Source organism: Symsagittifera roscoffensis, chromosome 4 (genome assembly GCF_963678635.1).
Source record: "Symsagittifera roscoffensis chromosome 4, txSymRosc1.1, whole genome shotgun sequence".
Taxonomy (NCBI): Eukaryota; Metazoa; Xenacoelomorpha; order Acoela; family Convolutidae; genus Symsagittifera; species Symsagittifera roscoffensis.
Genome location: NC_087065.1, coordinates 19792273 through 19809801, shown reverse-complemented (window position 1 = coordinate 19809801; position 17529 = coordinate 19792273). Strand labels below are relative to the sequence as shown.

At 34.0% G+C, this 17529-nt stretch overlaps 2 protein-coding genes across 3 annotated transcripts in view; one reads left to right on the top strand and one right to left on the bottom strand.

The window, feature by feature from the left end:
• The window catches only part of LOC134845223 (cilia- and flagella-associated protein 43-like), a 306846-nt gene that overhangs the window by 180112 nt on the left and 109205 nt on the right, over nt 1-17529 (top strand). The window lies entirely within an intron of this gene.
• LOC134843785 (UDP-glucuronosyltransferase 2B33-like) lies at nt 12157-14549 on the bottom strand. The gene is made up of 2 exons (XM_063860065.1): nt 13097-14549; nt 12157-12814 (listed from the first exon to the last, which is right to left on the bottom strand). Exons 1-2 carry the CDS (start codon nt 14205-14207, stop codon nt 12366-12368), a joined length of 1560 nt encoding a protein of 519 aa, XP_063716135.1. The 5' UTR covers nt 14208-14549; the 3' UTR covers nt 12157-12365.

Genomic DNA, 17529 nt, shown 5'->3' with positions numbered 1-17529 from the left:
AGACTAAACCTAACAAGAAATAAAAACACAGACAGAAAGTTAGTAAATTTTCAAGTCTTTGCCGATTCTGTACATCAAGCAGAACTCGAACGATATCAAGGACATATAAGATTAGACGAAAAAAATCCATACAACGGCGCACATGGAAGATTAACTTATGACATACCCGATAATCATTGTATACCACACATTGGAACCAATGACCCCTCAAACTGCAAAGCAGACACAAAAAATAAAGGATATCAACAAATAATGTTTTTCGATTGGAAAATACAACTCGAAAAAATACAACTCACACGAGATTTATCTGATAACCTAATGATCTATCAAGGAATTAGATTACCTTGCAAAAATGATCAAGGTTATTGTGACCCTACAACAAGGACCCAAGCAACAATTGTTTGATTTCCCGAAGATACATGCACAACATTTCAAGTAGCAAAAGTACACGCCCGAATGATAAAATTTCATGAAAAATATTTTATAGAATCAATCCCATATGAACACGTAAACCCATCACGCAAACAAAGTAATGATTTTAGAAATATTCGTGATATAGAAAATAAATTAACACGTTTTCAAATCTATCAAGAAACAGAATTTGCATGTAAATACAGAAATCCACTTTATAAAACACAATACTCTGAAATACTTGTTGAATACGAAAAAGGTTTCGACATGACCACTGGAAAAAAAAATTTTGACCCTTATGCCACAAGTCACCCTAGAAACGATGGAACATCATACATACCAGTTAACTTTCAAAAAAGCACAGGTCAACCTGGTGGAAAACTAAAACCACGTGACAGTAGAAGTACACGTTTACAAGAATTATCACAAATGAATAGCACCTATTTTGGTAATATTCATTATGATATATACTTAGATATGAGTTTAGACTACAGAATTAGTCAAATTTTTCAAGAAATGTCACTCTCCGAATTAGAAACACTTCATCAACTATGCGAATTAGAAAGAACACAAAATTTACAATCACTCGCATTAGCAGTACTCAAAATACCCTACGCAGGATACTTACTGTCAGGAAACAGATCAAATTTTCTAGACTACGAAGGAAATATTTTATCGTTTCAATTCTGCACCAAAAAAGTATCACCATTATATGATTTCGAAGATAAACGTTGTTATAAAAGAATCCCTATTTTCTATAAAAATAAAGTACATTTTCTAGACACACTTTCAAGACGAACATATTTTTGGGATACCGCAGTCCCATGTGGATCAGAAAATAGCCACAATGTAGTACAATTAAATCCCAATGAAGATAAATACTACCTCCTTACACCATACCCTACATTAACGCAATCACTCAAAAAGTTTTCACCCGAAAGCATCAGAGCCATTGCTCGTAACCCAAATATTGATTTACAATCAATTGGAATATATTCTAAATCAGACATTCAGCATCACATTAGAACACAACAATTTCAGGAACTATTAACACAAATGGACACAAGACAAAGACAATCAATTGACCAGAATTTGAGAAAACTTGCAGAAACCGCAGGATTTGCAGATATTTATACACAAGACTACAGCGGATATTTTAAAGATATTAAAGACTACATATATTTAAACGGTGAAAAATACAGACCACAAGATATTTCACCTATAAATATTTATAGCTGACAAATTTCTAGCTTTTCTAGGATGGCCCTATTACATCTTAGAAAAATTAACTATCTTATACGCAATGTTTAACTTTATAGGATTTCTTTTCTTACTGTTAAAAGGAATCTATAACACATGCGCTATACATACACAAGTAAACAGACAAGCAAGTGTAGCACGTATACTATTTGCAGGGATTTTTGGAATTTTTTCATCATCAATAAACAAAAGACTTTTAGATGCACAAATAAAAAAATATAATACAAAAATATCCACGAGACCAAACACATACAATGAAGAACATAATAATGTAGATACAACACCTACAGCACCACAGATACCAACCCTACCACAAAACCATCCATTATCATTAGTTCCCCGTAATTTTCGAAACTTGGCAATTACACATAATCCAAATTTTGGACCAAATAGAACACAAAATCACATCCAACACATAATACCACATCATTCACAAAATGATATTACATACGAACAAATTATAGAACAACCTCACACCACCACTTTTCAGTCTCAAAATAATCATTTTTTTAGCCCACGATGAGCCGATAACTTGGATCCTTCCATCGCTCAAATTCTTACCCGGCCAACTTCCAAACTCCAATTTCAATAATACCACTTTTTGCTTTCCCACCACCCAATTTTCCGATTATTAATATATCATCAAGCACGAGTTCTGATACTAACTCAGATATTTCAGTTTTATACACTATCTCACAATTAAATAACCCTAATGTAGAAACCCCTGACGAATTTGCAGACTCCGAACCATCTCCATCAAATGATAATCAGACCAACTCCTCAGTTTTTTCAAAACCCCCTTTTCAAACAATTCCATCAAATCATTCACTCCCATCCGTTTCCACTCCTTCCTATGCTTCCCAAGTAACCCCAACCTATTCTCCACTTCATTCCGACAGATCATATAATAATTCTCCAGATAACCCCCAAATTTCCCAGGAACTCGATAATTTTATTACCTTACAGCTACAATTAATACACCCTAACACCCTCACAATACATCAACTATCATCCACAATAGAATCCTCAAACCCACCTACTTCTACACCCTCCTCAGCTTACACAGCATCATTCACACAATCATCCACATCCACCGATACACCTAGTAGCACTCACCGTGCTTATCGCACGTTTAAAAGAAAATTCCCAAATCACCCATTCCCGACCAAACCCGGAACAGCCTGCGAATATATTAATCACCCGCAACACACTAACACAAAAAATTTTCTTGCAATCACCTTACCCTCATTTCCACAATATACGTTAAACACACCTAACGATACTAATGACACACGTAGTTTTGTATACGAACATGTTTTAATGCCAACACTTCATTGGACAGCTTATTATCATTTTACTAACCCCCTTTGCCGACCACTAACTAATACTCATGGCGACATAGAGAGAAACAAAGACATGTTATATAAACTCACCACAACACTAACATCTCGACAATTTACTAACGTAGGATATAAAAAATTACTAAAAACACTCACTGCACCCCGAGCTAACGAGTATGCAATAGAATACTAAGATCATAATATCATCCGACCTAATCAAGACCAATTTTTAGATGAAGACCGCTTCGCTAACCCGCAACTAACAGAAAAAATTTTCATCAAAACATCATACGTATTCACACTTAATATTTTTGATAGAAAGTTTGATCACATCATTTCAGAATCACTAGCCGATATTCAAGCTTACGAAAGTTTCCACGACAAGTTTCAGTTATTTTCACTAACCTTTCACTTTCTTTCACCACATGAACTCGATTTGCACTGTTCCCATGATATTATGTTACGCACTAAACACACCACACATATACATACTATCGTTTTATACGAAATCATTTTGATTTGTACACCCCATCAAGACAACCTCATCATCGTTTTCAGTTCCTTAACTCAAAGTACGCGTCACCATTTTTCCTTAATTTTACATACTGTATAAAAGATACTAACCTTCACGGCATCCTCCGCAACTATGACCCAGTTACCCAAATGTATATATTTTGTCCCATTACGAAGACCCTCAATGCAGAAGAATCCAGACCCTTCCTTATCCCGCATGAATTCATCCAGCCTATTGAAATACTCATTTTAGAATTCATTCACAATACTAAATATAATCATAAAATATATAACCTCATTCAAAACACACCTTACGAGTTTGCAGTATGCACCGAAGAACTAAAAACCATTAAAGCACTTCAATTGCTTTGGCCACTGCTACAAACTAAAAACATCATACGCATACTAGCAAAATTACTAACAACATCAGATATGATACACGACATCTTCCCCCACGGCTTTTTCCCAGAAGATTAAGGTAAGTATAATTTAAAATAGTCTTAACTAATAAATTTCAATTAGTACTAATCATTTTTTATCAATGTTTGATTTATATTTCTAGTCTTCACACCACGATCATCTACAAAACAGAAAAAAAAAATACAACTTGTTAAATTATGTAAAAATTCATTAAAATCTTGCACTAAATAATGTAGTAAAATTCATACCAAATGTAGTAATTTCATTTATAAATTATTTCCCCGTGAAGCAGTAAAATTAAATACGATGAAAATCTATAACTTCAAAATTCCCCCAAAACGCAGTAAAATTCAAATTCTATGCAATAAATTGATAAAATGAGCAAGCAGTACTAACCTTTTCAATATTTTAAATCAATCGCACAAGAATTCTATCCATACTCGCACAGCTCGCCCACGAAGAATTGTTTAAAAATTTAAGTTTCAAGTTTTCACACTCAACAACTCTATCAAACGATAACAAGTTTCCAACTTTCCTTTAACCCGGTTGGAAAGGAATTATATACTAAACCAAACTAACCAACGCAGCTTACTAAACACCACAAATTATAAAATAACAGCATGACTAAAAATAGAAAACTAACGGTACCCAAACCGGATTAACCCAGTTTAAAACTGGCTAATTTATTCTTTTGAAGACTATTATAAAGTCTAAGAAAGAAATAATAAAACACAAAAAAATCGCAAGACAAACCCATACCAAAAACAATTTGATTTTTGAAAAAAGGACGCAACCAAAGTAACATAAGAAAGACCAACATAAATCCAACATAAAACGTCATCACAAAACAGGACCTCTCAAAGAAACAGCATGCAATCATACTCCCACTCCTGGCCTAACCCACCAGAGAGGACGTCCTGAGCATGCTCTATAGCCGGTCTAACCCACCGCGCTACATCCACGCTTTGTGACCACACTTCTATTTTTAATAAGAGGTACTCAAGGTTGAGTAACTCTCCAAAATAACCGAACCAAAACAAAACGCTTTTGTGAAAACAACTAACTAATTTCATGATTAAAAAACTGAACTAACAAAATTTTATAAAAAGTAAATTATACTTTGCAGTATATAGATCATACAAAACAACAAAGACGAACATCCAAAGACTAGATGATCCCATCACACTCGCACAAAGAATGGCTAAACACAACCGACATGCCGTCCACAATCACGACTCAAAGGATTTAGAGTACGACTTGACTTCGCAGAAAAGGACTTCATTGAACTAGACCAATGACCACCTCGATGTTCAAGTATACGTACAGATCCGAGTTACAAGGCATCCCTTCCACACACGATCTTCACGCCATTCCTAGACGAGGTTGCACACAAAACAAGTTCTCTACATAATACAGAAAAACCCGTCATAGCAAACCATCTTGAAATCAAATTGATTTCATTGGGGATCACAGTCATTGTCAAATGACGACATAATAAGTTCCTGTCCATAATTCCAGCGTCCTGAAACTTCTTTAACCAAGAGGAACCGGACAAGAAAATGATGTTCATTGAATACAAACGTTGATCATCCATCCTTCAAATTGCAGAAAGATAATTCTAAAAAACACTGTAAAACCCGGATGGGTGGAACCTTATTTAAACTACATTTTATCATTGGATAATTTAGATATTTTACCACTGTAAATTATTTAATATTAACCAATCATAATCCATCCGACTAACAACCCACTTCTTTGTAAGTGCTGAAATTACTTGTAATTTCAGCACCAGAGAGATTTGAATTTAAAATAGAAATTAGTTGCCTCTCCAAGAGAACTTCAGCAGTCGCAATAAGCCAGTATACTCTAGATCTATTGAGCCTAGCAGAGACTAGTTAAACACCCTGAGACTAGTAGATATAAGAGTAAGACTAGGATCGGTATTAGACTAAGAAGTTGCACGAATCTATCCGGCCGAAAATAGGATAGCGTGACGAGCAGACGGTGTACCCTATCCGAAATTACTCTATGAGTTAACTACCATACACATTAACTCACTATTTTCTACCGCAGATTTTGGGTCGAACAATATCTGTGTGTTCGACCAATTTCGGTCGAAACATGAGTCGAACACCTCAACCCGTGTAATCTCATGTCGTCTTGATGTCTTGTCGTTTTAATGTCCAGCCGTCTTATTTACCAAGCACCAAGTGGACACTCACCATCCATTCCAAATGCGCCGTCAGAATAGAGTGTGAGGGTTCCCACTTGGATAAAAGCTATGAGGGTGAAGAAAAGAGCGAACCCACAGAAGCCAACGCCCATCGCGCTCAAGGTCACGCCCACAGTGCAACAGTCACACATTGCTGAGCCTCCGAGAGAGTCAAAACTTTGGAAAAGTTACAACAAAATTGAATAAAAATCAACGCAAACTCAGGATTTTACTCCCATTTTTAATTCCTTTTTTTCAAAGACCATTATGCACAAAGACCATTTGAATTTATCTGAGCTGCCCCTATAAATTAGCCAGCTTTTAGTTTCAAGTTCCAATTCAATCCGAGCTTAAGACTTCCAATTTTCATCATCTGCTGTACGTTTTATATATCATTCGCTGTCGGTCGATCTAAAATGTTCTGTTAAAATTGAAATTCAAAAGTCATTTTTTTTACTGAAATGGTTTTTGAAAATAAGTATTTTAGACAACCAAAACCTAAGTCCAATTGCGCCATTTTTCGTCCACTAGTCAATCTCTTGGCTCTTTTTAAGATCCATTTCTTTCAACTGGCCAAAAAATTAGTGTAAAAAAAAGGCTTAACTATTAAAAACAACATTCGAAATCAGCGAAAAATTTAGATTAACAAAAAACGTTGCGATTCTAAAAATGAAAGACAAAAATCTAAATTTGATTAACAACATTTTGGGATACTTTTCATAATGATACTTTTGAAAGCATGGCCAAAAACGGGGCTAACTAACAAGTTTGCAATCAATTTTTTTTAAGTAATTGAAAAAAAAAATTTCAGACAAGAAATTTTTGGAAGTTTCCGAGTTTAATGCATAGAAGTTTGAGCTATTTGTGTCAACTTTGAAATCTTAGATCAAAAGCCTGTGCCTTTTTGAAAAGTTCAAAAACGCGGAGAATAAAGTTTCGAATAATAGCGAGTAAAATTAGTCATTTTTAGTTATGAGAACAATTTGTTGGAGTTTATGAAGCTTTTTTCCTAATTATTACTTATATAAATCAGTTGGATTACCATATTCAACAAAGGTTATATAAGATTTTGTTCTGTTTTTCTGTTTTTAGTTAAACTGATTCATCATTTTTTGGCTCAGGCTTCTTAAGGAAATCATGGAAAGTGATACATAAAAAGAGCACTGCGGCAGCCTCGATAAAAAAAACTAACAATTAAAAAAAATTGAAATTTGCTGTTTAATTATTTTTTTTCAAAGTATTGTGGCAGGTAAAAACATGCTTTAATCAAACTTAATTGAAAAGCAACTATTGATTGAATTTTGGCTGAAAATGAATCAAACAAACGTGGTTTATAATATACCCTGAATTTTTCAAAGTGTTTTTATATCAGGTTGTGCATTCATTTACTTCAAACTACTTGTGCATTGTTTCGATCGCGTGAGTTGAGAATGAGCCGAATAATTATCTTTCACAATCAGATCAAAGGGTACAGTTTTTGAAGGACTGCTGCACACTTTGGTTGAAGTGATATGATTTTCCCTGATTGATCAATTCTTCTGCTTGAAGCTGCATCAAACTACTGTTGCCTGGTTTTGATCGCATTAGTGCACTTTCTTTTGCAAAAACAGCGCCACGTTAACAGTTCTCTTGATTTTATTGTATTGACACCCTAATTTTTTAACCTCAGAACCGATATTGAGACGAATTTTTTCAAATAATGCTTTTTTCCACCATATGTACTAGTTGAAAAAGAGTGCTTTTTGGCTAGCATCACATTATAAATGTAACCTTATCATCTTAGTTTTGACCTCATAAATTATTTCCACTGATTTAAAATAATTGTAAGTAGTAAAAATGGTGTCCCAAAACCCAAACAAGACTTCTCGAATAAGGGTGAAGCCCTGAAACGTCCGACTGTCATTTGAGGTCGATGGAGTAGTATTCACGCTTTAAAAAAAATGAATAAAATGTTCAGAAAAAAAACGCAGAAAAAATGATTTGTTTTAAACTATGTTGAGTACAAAGTTGAGTACGACGCTATGTTGAGTACAAAGTTATATCTTTTGCAACTAGCAAATATTAAATACACCAAATGACATGCATCAATTCAATTTGAACGTTTCTTAAGACATAGTAAGTCTCGCGCGATAATTGTCCACAAAAACACAGGTGGAATATCTTTTTAAGATTGAGCTCAGCAAAACAATACCTTTTGAATGATATTAAAACAGTGCTGAAAGTTGCTAGTTAAAAAGTTAGATCTTTGCCTTGACAAAATTTGTCTGTAGAAAAACAAGCCCCGTGGGCGTAAACATTCCCATACCTTCTTCAAAAATCAAAACAACAAGCTTAACGAAAAACAACAATCTTTTTGGCGCAAGAGTTTTCAATACGGTATATAAAAAAGTAATTTAAAATTGCAAAAACGATGATATCAACTAAAAATCTGTTTCTGTACTGGATCAAACAAATAGAAAGTTCCAAACTTGTGTCATTTGGTGAAAGGTTTTTGAATATTTTTCAATTTCTTTACGTGTTTTCTGGTTCAAATTGAGGTTTTCAGAAACTTATTTCACATGAACAATATAAAAAATCATGCTCCTTAAATTTTAAAACAAAAATTTAAACGTTTAAAAAATGGTTATTTCTCATAAAGACGTAGTATGTTGCCTACCAAAGTTGAATGTTTCCAAATGACGGCGGACGTTGTACGTTGCTTATGATTGGGGAAATTTTGATCGAACAACGAAAGCAATTTAAAGTTTTAAGCGCGTTAGTGAACCTACTCTGAAAAAGCAGCGCCACGTTAAGCAATTCTCTTGATTTCATTGAAACTAATGCCTGATTTTTTAACCTCCGAAAAAAATGAGAAGAAAGTTTCAAAATATGCATTAGCATCTACCTTATCAATTGCCTATGATTTAGAAAAGTATTGATCCAATAACGAAATTTTCTAAATTTTAACCGCGCTAGTGCTTTTTGCCTTAATAAAGAGCTCCACGGTAATCAATTCTCTTAATTGTCTGAAACTTGAAGCCCGATTTTTTAAATCGCAAACACTATATTGAGACAAACGGCTTCAAACTATGCGCTAGTTTCTTCCAGATCAAGTAGTTGAAAAATGAGTGCTTATCGCATTGTAAACTTTATATTATCACCTCAGTTTTTGACATTATTACATATTTTCAGTTATTTCACATTAAAGGTTTTGGTCTCTCAATGGTCTCTCAATTAAAAAATGGTATCTCAAAACCCAAACATGCACAACAAAAAAACCATTGTAATTGGCTCAAGATTTTTTGTAACTGCATATGAAAAAGTATATTAAATTAGCGAAGCGACTTTTAACCAGATAACTTTTCTTTCTACTGAGTCTCACAAATGGAAACTTATGGAATTCTATCACAATGATCTCACATAGATTTTGCAGACAAATAAGATGCTGCTCAAAACCATTTTTTGAGTGCAAAACAGGTTTGGGATATTACGAGTTGAGTTTCTAAGGTTGCTTAAAACAAAAGTGGCAGTTATTGTGTTTTTTGGCCAACGCTTTTAATAAAAATTGTCCATAGCTGCTCTGGAAACTGCGATCGAAACTAACGCATGTAGCTTCATGCAAAGTTTTATGCAATGCACTAAAATTTGCACTAATATCATTACCATTCCAAGTTTGTGACTTTACGATCAGACTATTGCTGCCAAACTGTTGAATTTTTAGTTTTTCGAAGAAAAAATATTCCATTCCAATTTTAATATTCAAAAGCTGATCTTATATATACAAAAAAAAGCAGTTGGTTCTCAAAAAGACTTGGTATGTTGCCTACCAAAGATGAATGTCGCCTACGAAGGACGTGGTATGTTGCCTATGATTTAGAAAAGTATTGATCCAATAACGAAATTTTCCAAATTTTAACCACGCTAGTGCTTTTTGCCTGAATAAAGAGCTCCACGGTAATCAATTCTCTTAATTGTCTGGAACTTGAAGCCCGATTTTTTAAATCGCAAACACTATATTGAGACAAACGGTTTCAAATTATGCGCTAGTTTCTTCCAGATCAAGTAGTTGAAAAATGAGTGCTTTCGAACTATTATCGCATTGTAAACTTTATATTATCACCTTAGTTTTTGACATTATTACATATTTTCAGTTACTTCACATTTAAGGTTTTGGTCTCTCAATGGTCTCTCAATTAAAAAATGGTCTTCCAAACCCAAACAAGCACAACAAAAAACCATTGTAATTGGCTCAAGATTTTTTGTAACCGCGCTAGTGCTTTTTGCCTGAATAAAGAGTTCCACGGTAATCAATTCTCTTAATTGTCTGGAACTTGATGCCCGATTTTTTAAATCGCAAACACTATATTGAGACAAACGGTTTCAAATTATGCGCTAGTTTCTTCCAGATCAAGTAGTTGAAAAACGAGTGCTTTCGAACTATTATCGCATTGTAAACTTTATATTATCACCTTAGTTTTTGACATTATTACAGGTTTTCAGTTATTTCACATTAAAGGTTTTGGTCTCTCAATGGTCTCTCAATTAAAAAATGGTCTCTCAAAACCCAAACATGCACAACAAAAAAACCATTGTAATTGGCTCAAGATTTTTTGTAACTGCTTATGAAAAAGTAAAGTAAAATAACAAAACGACCATTAAACAGAAAACTTTTCTTTCTACTGGGTCTCACAAATGGAAACTTATGGAAATCTATCACAATGATCTCACATAAATTTTGCAGATAAATAAGATGCTTTCTAAGCTTGCATATACTGTTCATAAATTCTTGAAAATTGAAATCACACTTTTAAAAAATATATAAGTATAACATTTTTTTGTTTAAATTTTCCTGTTATTATAACAGCTGCCGATTTTTTTAGCGGGTTATTTTCAGTATCAGTAAGGTTTCGATACCATTCATACGTAACATTTTACGGCAGCATAAGCTTTTGCATGCGGACAAGTATTTTTTTGATGATTTCGTTACAATAGGGGTTAATTTTGAATATAATGCAAGTATCAAAGTTGAGAACTGTAATGCATAAAATAGTCATTTCAATCAATTGTGCCACTACTAACATATTTTTTGTAAATACATCACTCTGCTGGATGAAATGCTATTCAAAAATTTAGTTTTTACAATTTTTAGCCAAAAAATTTGACTTTTGAAACAAATTACAAATAATGTGCGAAGTATAACAAAGAGCGATCCAGCTATTCAAATTGAACCTGTCACCTACTGTAATATCACCCTTATTTGTTTAAGAAAAAATGGCTTCTGAGAAAAAGCACTAATGTTTTATTATCGCAATTTTTTGTTTTAAAACAAAGGTGGCAGTTATTTTGTTTTTCAGTCGCGGCCAACTGACAATCCACCGGTTCGGTTCGTTCCTCGCTTTTTCTTTCGGTGCTTGGTGACCGATCGAATCTTGTATTGCGACGGCTTCCGCTTCGCTTATTGTTTTCTCAATTGTTCCCCCCTGCTTTGCTGGTCCGTCGGCCGGCCTCCTGCGCTCGTTCCCTGGCCACAATCCCGTATGGTGGTAGGGTAGGCTCATATTTGGAGCCCGTGTCAGATTCCTCATCCCAATATTGGGATCGCGCTAAGCATATACCATTGTTACAAGTGTATATGCATTATTATGCTGCTTTTCCCTTCTCTCTTTTTTTAAATTATTTTCAGTTAAAATCGTTGGCTTTTATAGACGTCAGGGTAAGTTATGGCTTGGTTTTTTGTCAAATGAAGCCAAAATTGTAGTGATAATAGACGTTAAACAATCTAATCTAATAAAAAGAAATTTGTTGTCTCGAAATTAAACTAGAAAAAAACACTAATTTTTTTTGAATCTAGAAACAATAGAAAAAATGAAAAAATTTCGAAAAATCTCGAATGCAGACGACGGCGGCACCTTTCTAAATTGCAAGTGCGCAATTGTGAAAAAATTAGAAGCCCTTTTTGTGACGCAGCACCCCTTTAAACTTGTCAGGTTTTTCATTGATGCAGGAGACGATAAAACTACAAAATTTCTTACATTCTAATTTCAGTTTTCATAAAACAAACCTTGCTATAACGGATAAATTACTCAATTAAAATAAATCAAATGCCAGTTGTTACGACTTATTAATTTTTTGGGAGAGTTATATAAGCATAAAGGGTTAATTGGGTTTTTTAAATAGTTTTAAAAGTTAATTTCGATCATAGAACAGTTGAACCTCTAACTGAGCACAAACTACTCGCTCTTGCTTTTAGATGATTGCAGTCGTTTGCAGCAACATCTTACCAATGCTACCCAGAAAACAAAAGTTCCACAAACAACGATCACCATAATCGTGTACAATTTGAAGTAAATGTCAGCCGCCAGGTCAACTAAAGGTGGTGGATCAACTACTTTGATCACTCCTGCGTGAACTTGTTCAACAATGTCTGCGGCTTTTTCGAATCCTCCAAATGAAATCATCAATGCTTTGCAATCTTTGAGGCTCTTCTTCATGTGTGAATAGGTGTTTGAATCTAGAATAGAGTCCAATTTGCGTGATATTTCTTTGAAGGTCAGCTCCACTAGCGGCAAGGCCAAGTTCTGTTTGACCAGTTGAAGGGCATTTGCAGGTTGGTCACCAAATCCAGGGAAAACCAGCATAGGCGTTTCGGAGAATATTCCCTCTTGAAGAGAGTTGGCTCCTAATCAATACAGTTAAACTGAAAGCTGATTTGCACAACAGTAAAATCATTTTGAACTTGATTTATAGATTCATACAAGCTGTCAAAATCGTTTTCTCGAAAATTCACAGCCCAAAAATTCAGATTTAACACAAGAGTAAACTAATTTTGATTTAGAAGAACAAAAATTTGGAAAAAATCTAATATGTAACTTTCAAATGACTTTTGTTGGGCAACTTTGAATCTACAAACACTTCTGGGACCTTTTCGTAGCCATCTCATAGAACAGTTTTTGAATCTAACCGGCATGAGTGATAAAAACTTTGACTTGTTGCCTCATCAGCAACGAAAGTTGAGCCACTCCTGTCACCAAAAGAACATTCGATTTCTTCAGTTCCAGCGTAGACAGATGTGTGTAGTGTTCACTGGACGCAGCCCAGACTATAGAAAACTGTTCTTGTTCATCCAGTTCCCTCAGTACTTTTACCAATTTCGATCTCTCCATTTCGAAAACTGTTCCCAAAGACATGTACACCACCGGTTTCTCCGAACTACTAATGAAGTTTAGAACATCCGCTTGAACTTTTTTGAAACTCGATTTATCGGGGACAAACCCTACGCTGTGTACATTGTTCACTTGTTTTGTGAATTCAGGGTTGATCAAAAATAAATCTGTTGGACCCATATGAATAATTGGAGCAAATGTGTAATAATAAGTGAAAGGAAGATGAAAGCTAATGCCAGAGTTGCGTAACTTGGGATTCATTTTGAATTCAGAATTTATTTGATGGACCATTTCAAAAACAGTATCCGAAACAAGTAATTGGAAAATACTTTCGCCTAAGAATTCAATTGCACTTATGACAACGTCTGGCAAAGTAGTTTCGGGAAGGTAAATCAGTCCTGATCGTTCATCTGGCCGATTCTGTGGAGTTAGACCCATTGGGCCTAAATATGACACAACAGCTGGGATATTATGTAATTCTGCAGCTATATATGACCCTAGTTGGATGAAATCGCTCACTATTATGTCATACCGATCTGCGTTTTCCTCTAAAAATTTATGCGTTAAATCAAACGCGATTTTAGTTCCGTTATCGGCAAAATGTTGCTTGACATTGAGAAGACCGCCAAGTTGACTGTCGGCTTTTATCCGGTATGAGTTGAAAATATCGACACTGAAACACTTGGTCGCATTTTTGAACATATCAGCAACTTTAGTTTGACAGCAATCCGAGCCCATAAGCAGTTCGACATCATGACCCCGCGCCGACAGTGCCCTGAAAATCCCCGAATATGGCGTTATATGACCCGTGAAACATGAACAGATTCCAAGAATTCTCAGGCTAAAAGACCCAGTAAAATATTGAATAATGAATAGAGTAAGAATATTAAAAAAGCTGTAAAATCGCATTTTAGAAACTAGCCAGTCCCTGAAAGAAATGAAACGTTATCAATGTTGACTGTGCTTTAGATATCTGAGGTTGTAAAATTTCAAATAGATATCTAAAAATGCTTAAAAAGCATTATCGATATCTTAATTGTCATCAGTAAAATTAGAATAAATTAACGCGAAATATCGAATATTGATTAATGATGCTTTGGGTTTCTAACACTCAATCGAGTCAAACTCACCTCTAAAAGGCAGCTCGAAATTTAGATGAACCTCATATTAGGTCAGGTCAGTTGATTAGCAATTAAGTAAATACCCATGCCCTCTAGTTGGGTAAAGCCAACTTGTTTGACGTTAAGCATTCACGAATTCTGAATCTAATTGAACCGTCATTCGTAAAAGGTGAGATGAGTTCAACTTGATCTTCTCGCTGCAAATAAGGATTTCTACCCATTTATCTGTCTGTTAGTTTTGTTATCTGTATTTTGGCGAACCCGCTCACGTGGCCAGGTGCGCCAAAATACTTTCTTCGAATTGAACTACTTTGCTTCAGAGTCGGATCAACGGTTTTCGCAAAGGGGGTCGTGAATTTTCCAAAAAGTGACAAAAACTATTTCACATCGACCAATTTGATTTTACAAATTTTCCTTGCACAAAAAGACTCTATTTTGCCTAAAACTTCTCAGTCAAGGGAGTATGTTTCAGATAACATGCCGGCGGCTTTTGGACAGTTTTGTATCAAAAAATTGTATCCAAAACATATCTAACATTTCATCTGTTTTATCATTTCTCTTCATAAAAATCAGATCAATTTGGTAAGCCACCGTTAGACACAAATTGTCGGTTTCTAGGTGTATAGCGTTTTAAACCACCATATAACCAATTTAATTTTTTTTTAATCTTTCAAACTTTTAAAACAATTTTAATTTTCCAATCCAATTTGTATGATGATTTTTACAAACCCAATTATTCTTTATCCTTTTTCAGATGTCAATGGGTTGATTGAAGTATATAAAGTGAATAGAAACCTTGAATAGAAAAAATACATGGATGTATATATGTATGTACTTCTTTATAAAAATGTAATTAGGATTTCAACTAAATTCAGTCTTTCGAAACGAGCAAAAAATGATCGTTATGCAAATTGTAATTATCTTAGTATGATTAGCGTTTTGTAGAAAAAAAGCGTGAAAACCTGAGCTTTAGAATAAAATAAAATGGTAAAGTTTGGAAAGTTTGGAAACTTTGAATTTATATGGCAATCAATAACAAGTTCTTGAGTTTTCTGTTTTCGTGTCCTAATCTTACTAATTTTAACGTAAATAATTTTTGTATTGATCAAAACTGAAGTGCAGTTTTCCCACCCCTTAATTAGCAGTTTCAATTATTCATAGGCATGAAGTTTCTCTACAGTATGAGGTCAATTTTGATTTCTAGTTAGTTCAAATGACTGATTATGTTTCCTGGAATAAAAAATGTTTATTAAACGGTTTATAAAACCTTCCAATGAACTTCAATTGCTTTTGTCCGTAGCAGCACAAACAAGCTTGCCGTATTGCACAATTGGTTAACATATATTTCGAAAAATTTCATGAATTTATCTGTTTTTGAACACTTCCTAAGTTGCTAAGATAACCGAGAAAAATCCGTTTAACTTTTTTTGAACTCTATTCACAAGTCTTTCAATTCCTAATTTTCATGAATATAATTGCCAAGATATCTAAAACTATTTATCTGCTGAATACATTCTTTTTTTTCTTCTGATTTTTTACGGAATTTGTTTTTTGAGAAGAACCTTGTTTTTGTTTTGTCTGTAAGTAACTTTATTTGATTATCATCTAACCAGTTAATGATACCAACAGATTTTTTTGATCATTTTTTTGTAGTTTATTTGCTCATTTATAGACAGAAATACAGAATGGTCAGCGTACAAATCTAATTTTGACTGTTCATTTTAACAATCGTTATCATTAAAGAAGAGAACGAGTAAAAGAATAACTAATATGGATGCTTGTGTTACTCCAAATTTGACTAACCTGGTAGCAATTTTATTTCGATTTAAACAATTACTTTGAGTTTTATTTGACGAGTCAGATTTTATAATTTCATACACTGGTCCTCGTAGCCCATAAGCATTTTTTTAACTATAAAGTTTTGTTTGCAGTGTGAAATATTTTGTGCATCTGTCCAAGAATTTGCATTGTGTTTATTCGAGTGAGAATCCCACTGGTAACGAGTTTCTTCAATTAACGAAACTCTTACACCAATTGTTCGAGATTTCATTTGGAATCCAAATTGCGCATTGCTGAGCATTTGATATTTCGGAATAAGTTCTGTCAGCTTGTTATATAAACTCCTCTCTACAGTTTTTCCTATAACAGGCGTTTTTTTGCCTTCAGCGATATTATTTTTGCCAGCTTTGTAGATGGGTAGTGTTTTGACTATCTTTAGGAAATCTGGAAAATTGTGCTTATTAATTTTTTTTTGTTTAACTTGATTAGGACTGGAACAGTTAATGTGCTTATTTTTCTCAGAAAGAAGTTTCAGCTCTTAGCAATCTATGCAGTTCATGTTTGCTTCTAACTAAAATAAACTTGACCTCGCGAGGCAAAGTGAGTGCCAAAAGCATTGGTTGCAATTGTTTTTGATAACCTTGGTCCTTCGAAGTAATGTCATTTTTCTGAAAGATATTTTCGTCCACAGTGCTAAAAATTATATTGTAGTTTTCTACTTCCTTTGCGTCCAAATTATTAATTTCTGATTGCAGACGGTTCCCTTTAGCAAGTTCATTAAATAATTTAAAAAACGCTCTGCTGTGTTTCTACGAGTCATGCTGAATTTTGTCTTGATAGAATTTCGTTTTTTTAAATGATTGACTTATCTTTCACAAATTAGCTTGATGTTTATACTTTTCTCGACTTTTTGTGGTATTGTTTTGAAACTCTAAGTACATTCTTTTTAACAGCTACTTTTTTGTTTACAACATGCTTCCATGCTCCTAAGGTTTCAAAACTTAACGCTCATTTTGCGACGCTAGTTGGGTAGAAAAAATGCAAAATAAAAAAAAAACACTTTGAATACTATGAAGAGTATGGTGCCATCAGTGAAGATACATGAAAAAATAATTCACTTTAAATAATTTTGCTTCAATTTTTTCAGCAAATTGGTGAAACAGCGCCCAAAGAAGTTAATAATTGACGTATGAATACAACTTCACCCAAACATAACAGAAATAAAGTGTTGTCAACGTTATCAGGAACGAATAATTTGCTTGAAAAAAACTTTTGTTTTTTGTAAGTTTACAAATGCGAATGAGCTGGTAATTTATTTCGCTAAGAAATCA

Bases quoted from the DNA above. Each gene is read 5' to 3' on its own strand.
- LOC134843785 (XM_063860065.1), bottom strand. From the start codon at position 14,207: ATGCGATTTTACAGCTTTTTTAATATTCTTACTCTATTCATTATTCAA. The intron at 12,815-13,096 runs GTTAGATTCAAA...TGTATTGATTAG, and splicing joins AGTTTTTATCACTCATGCCG to GAGCCAACTCTCTTCAAGAG.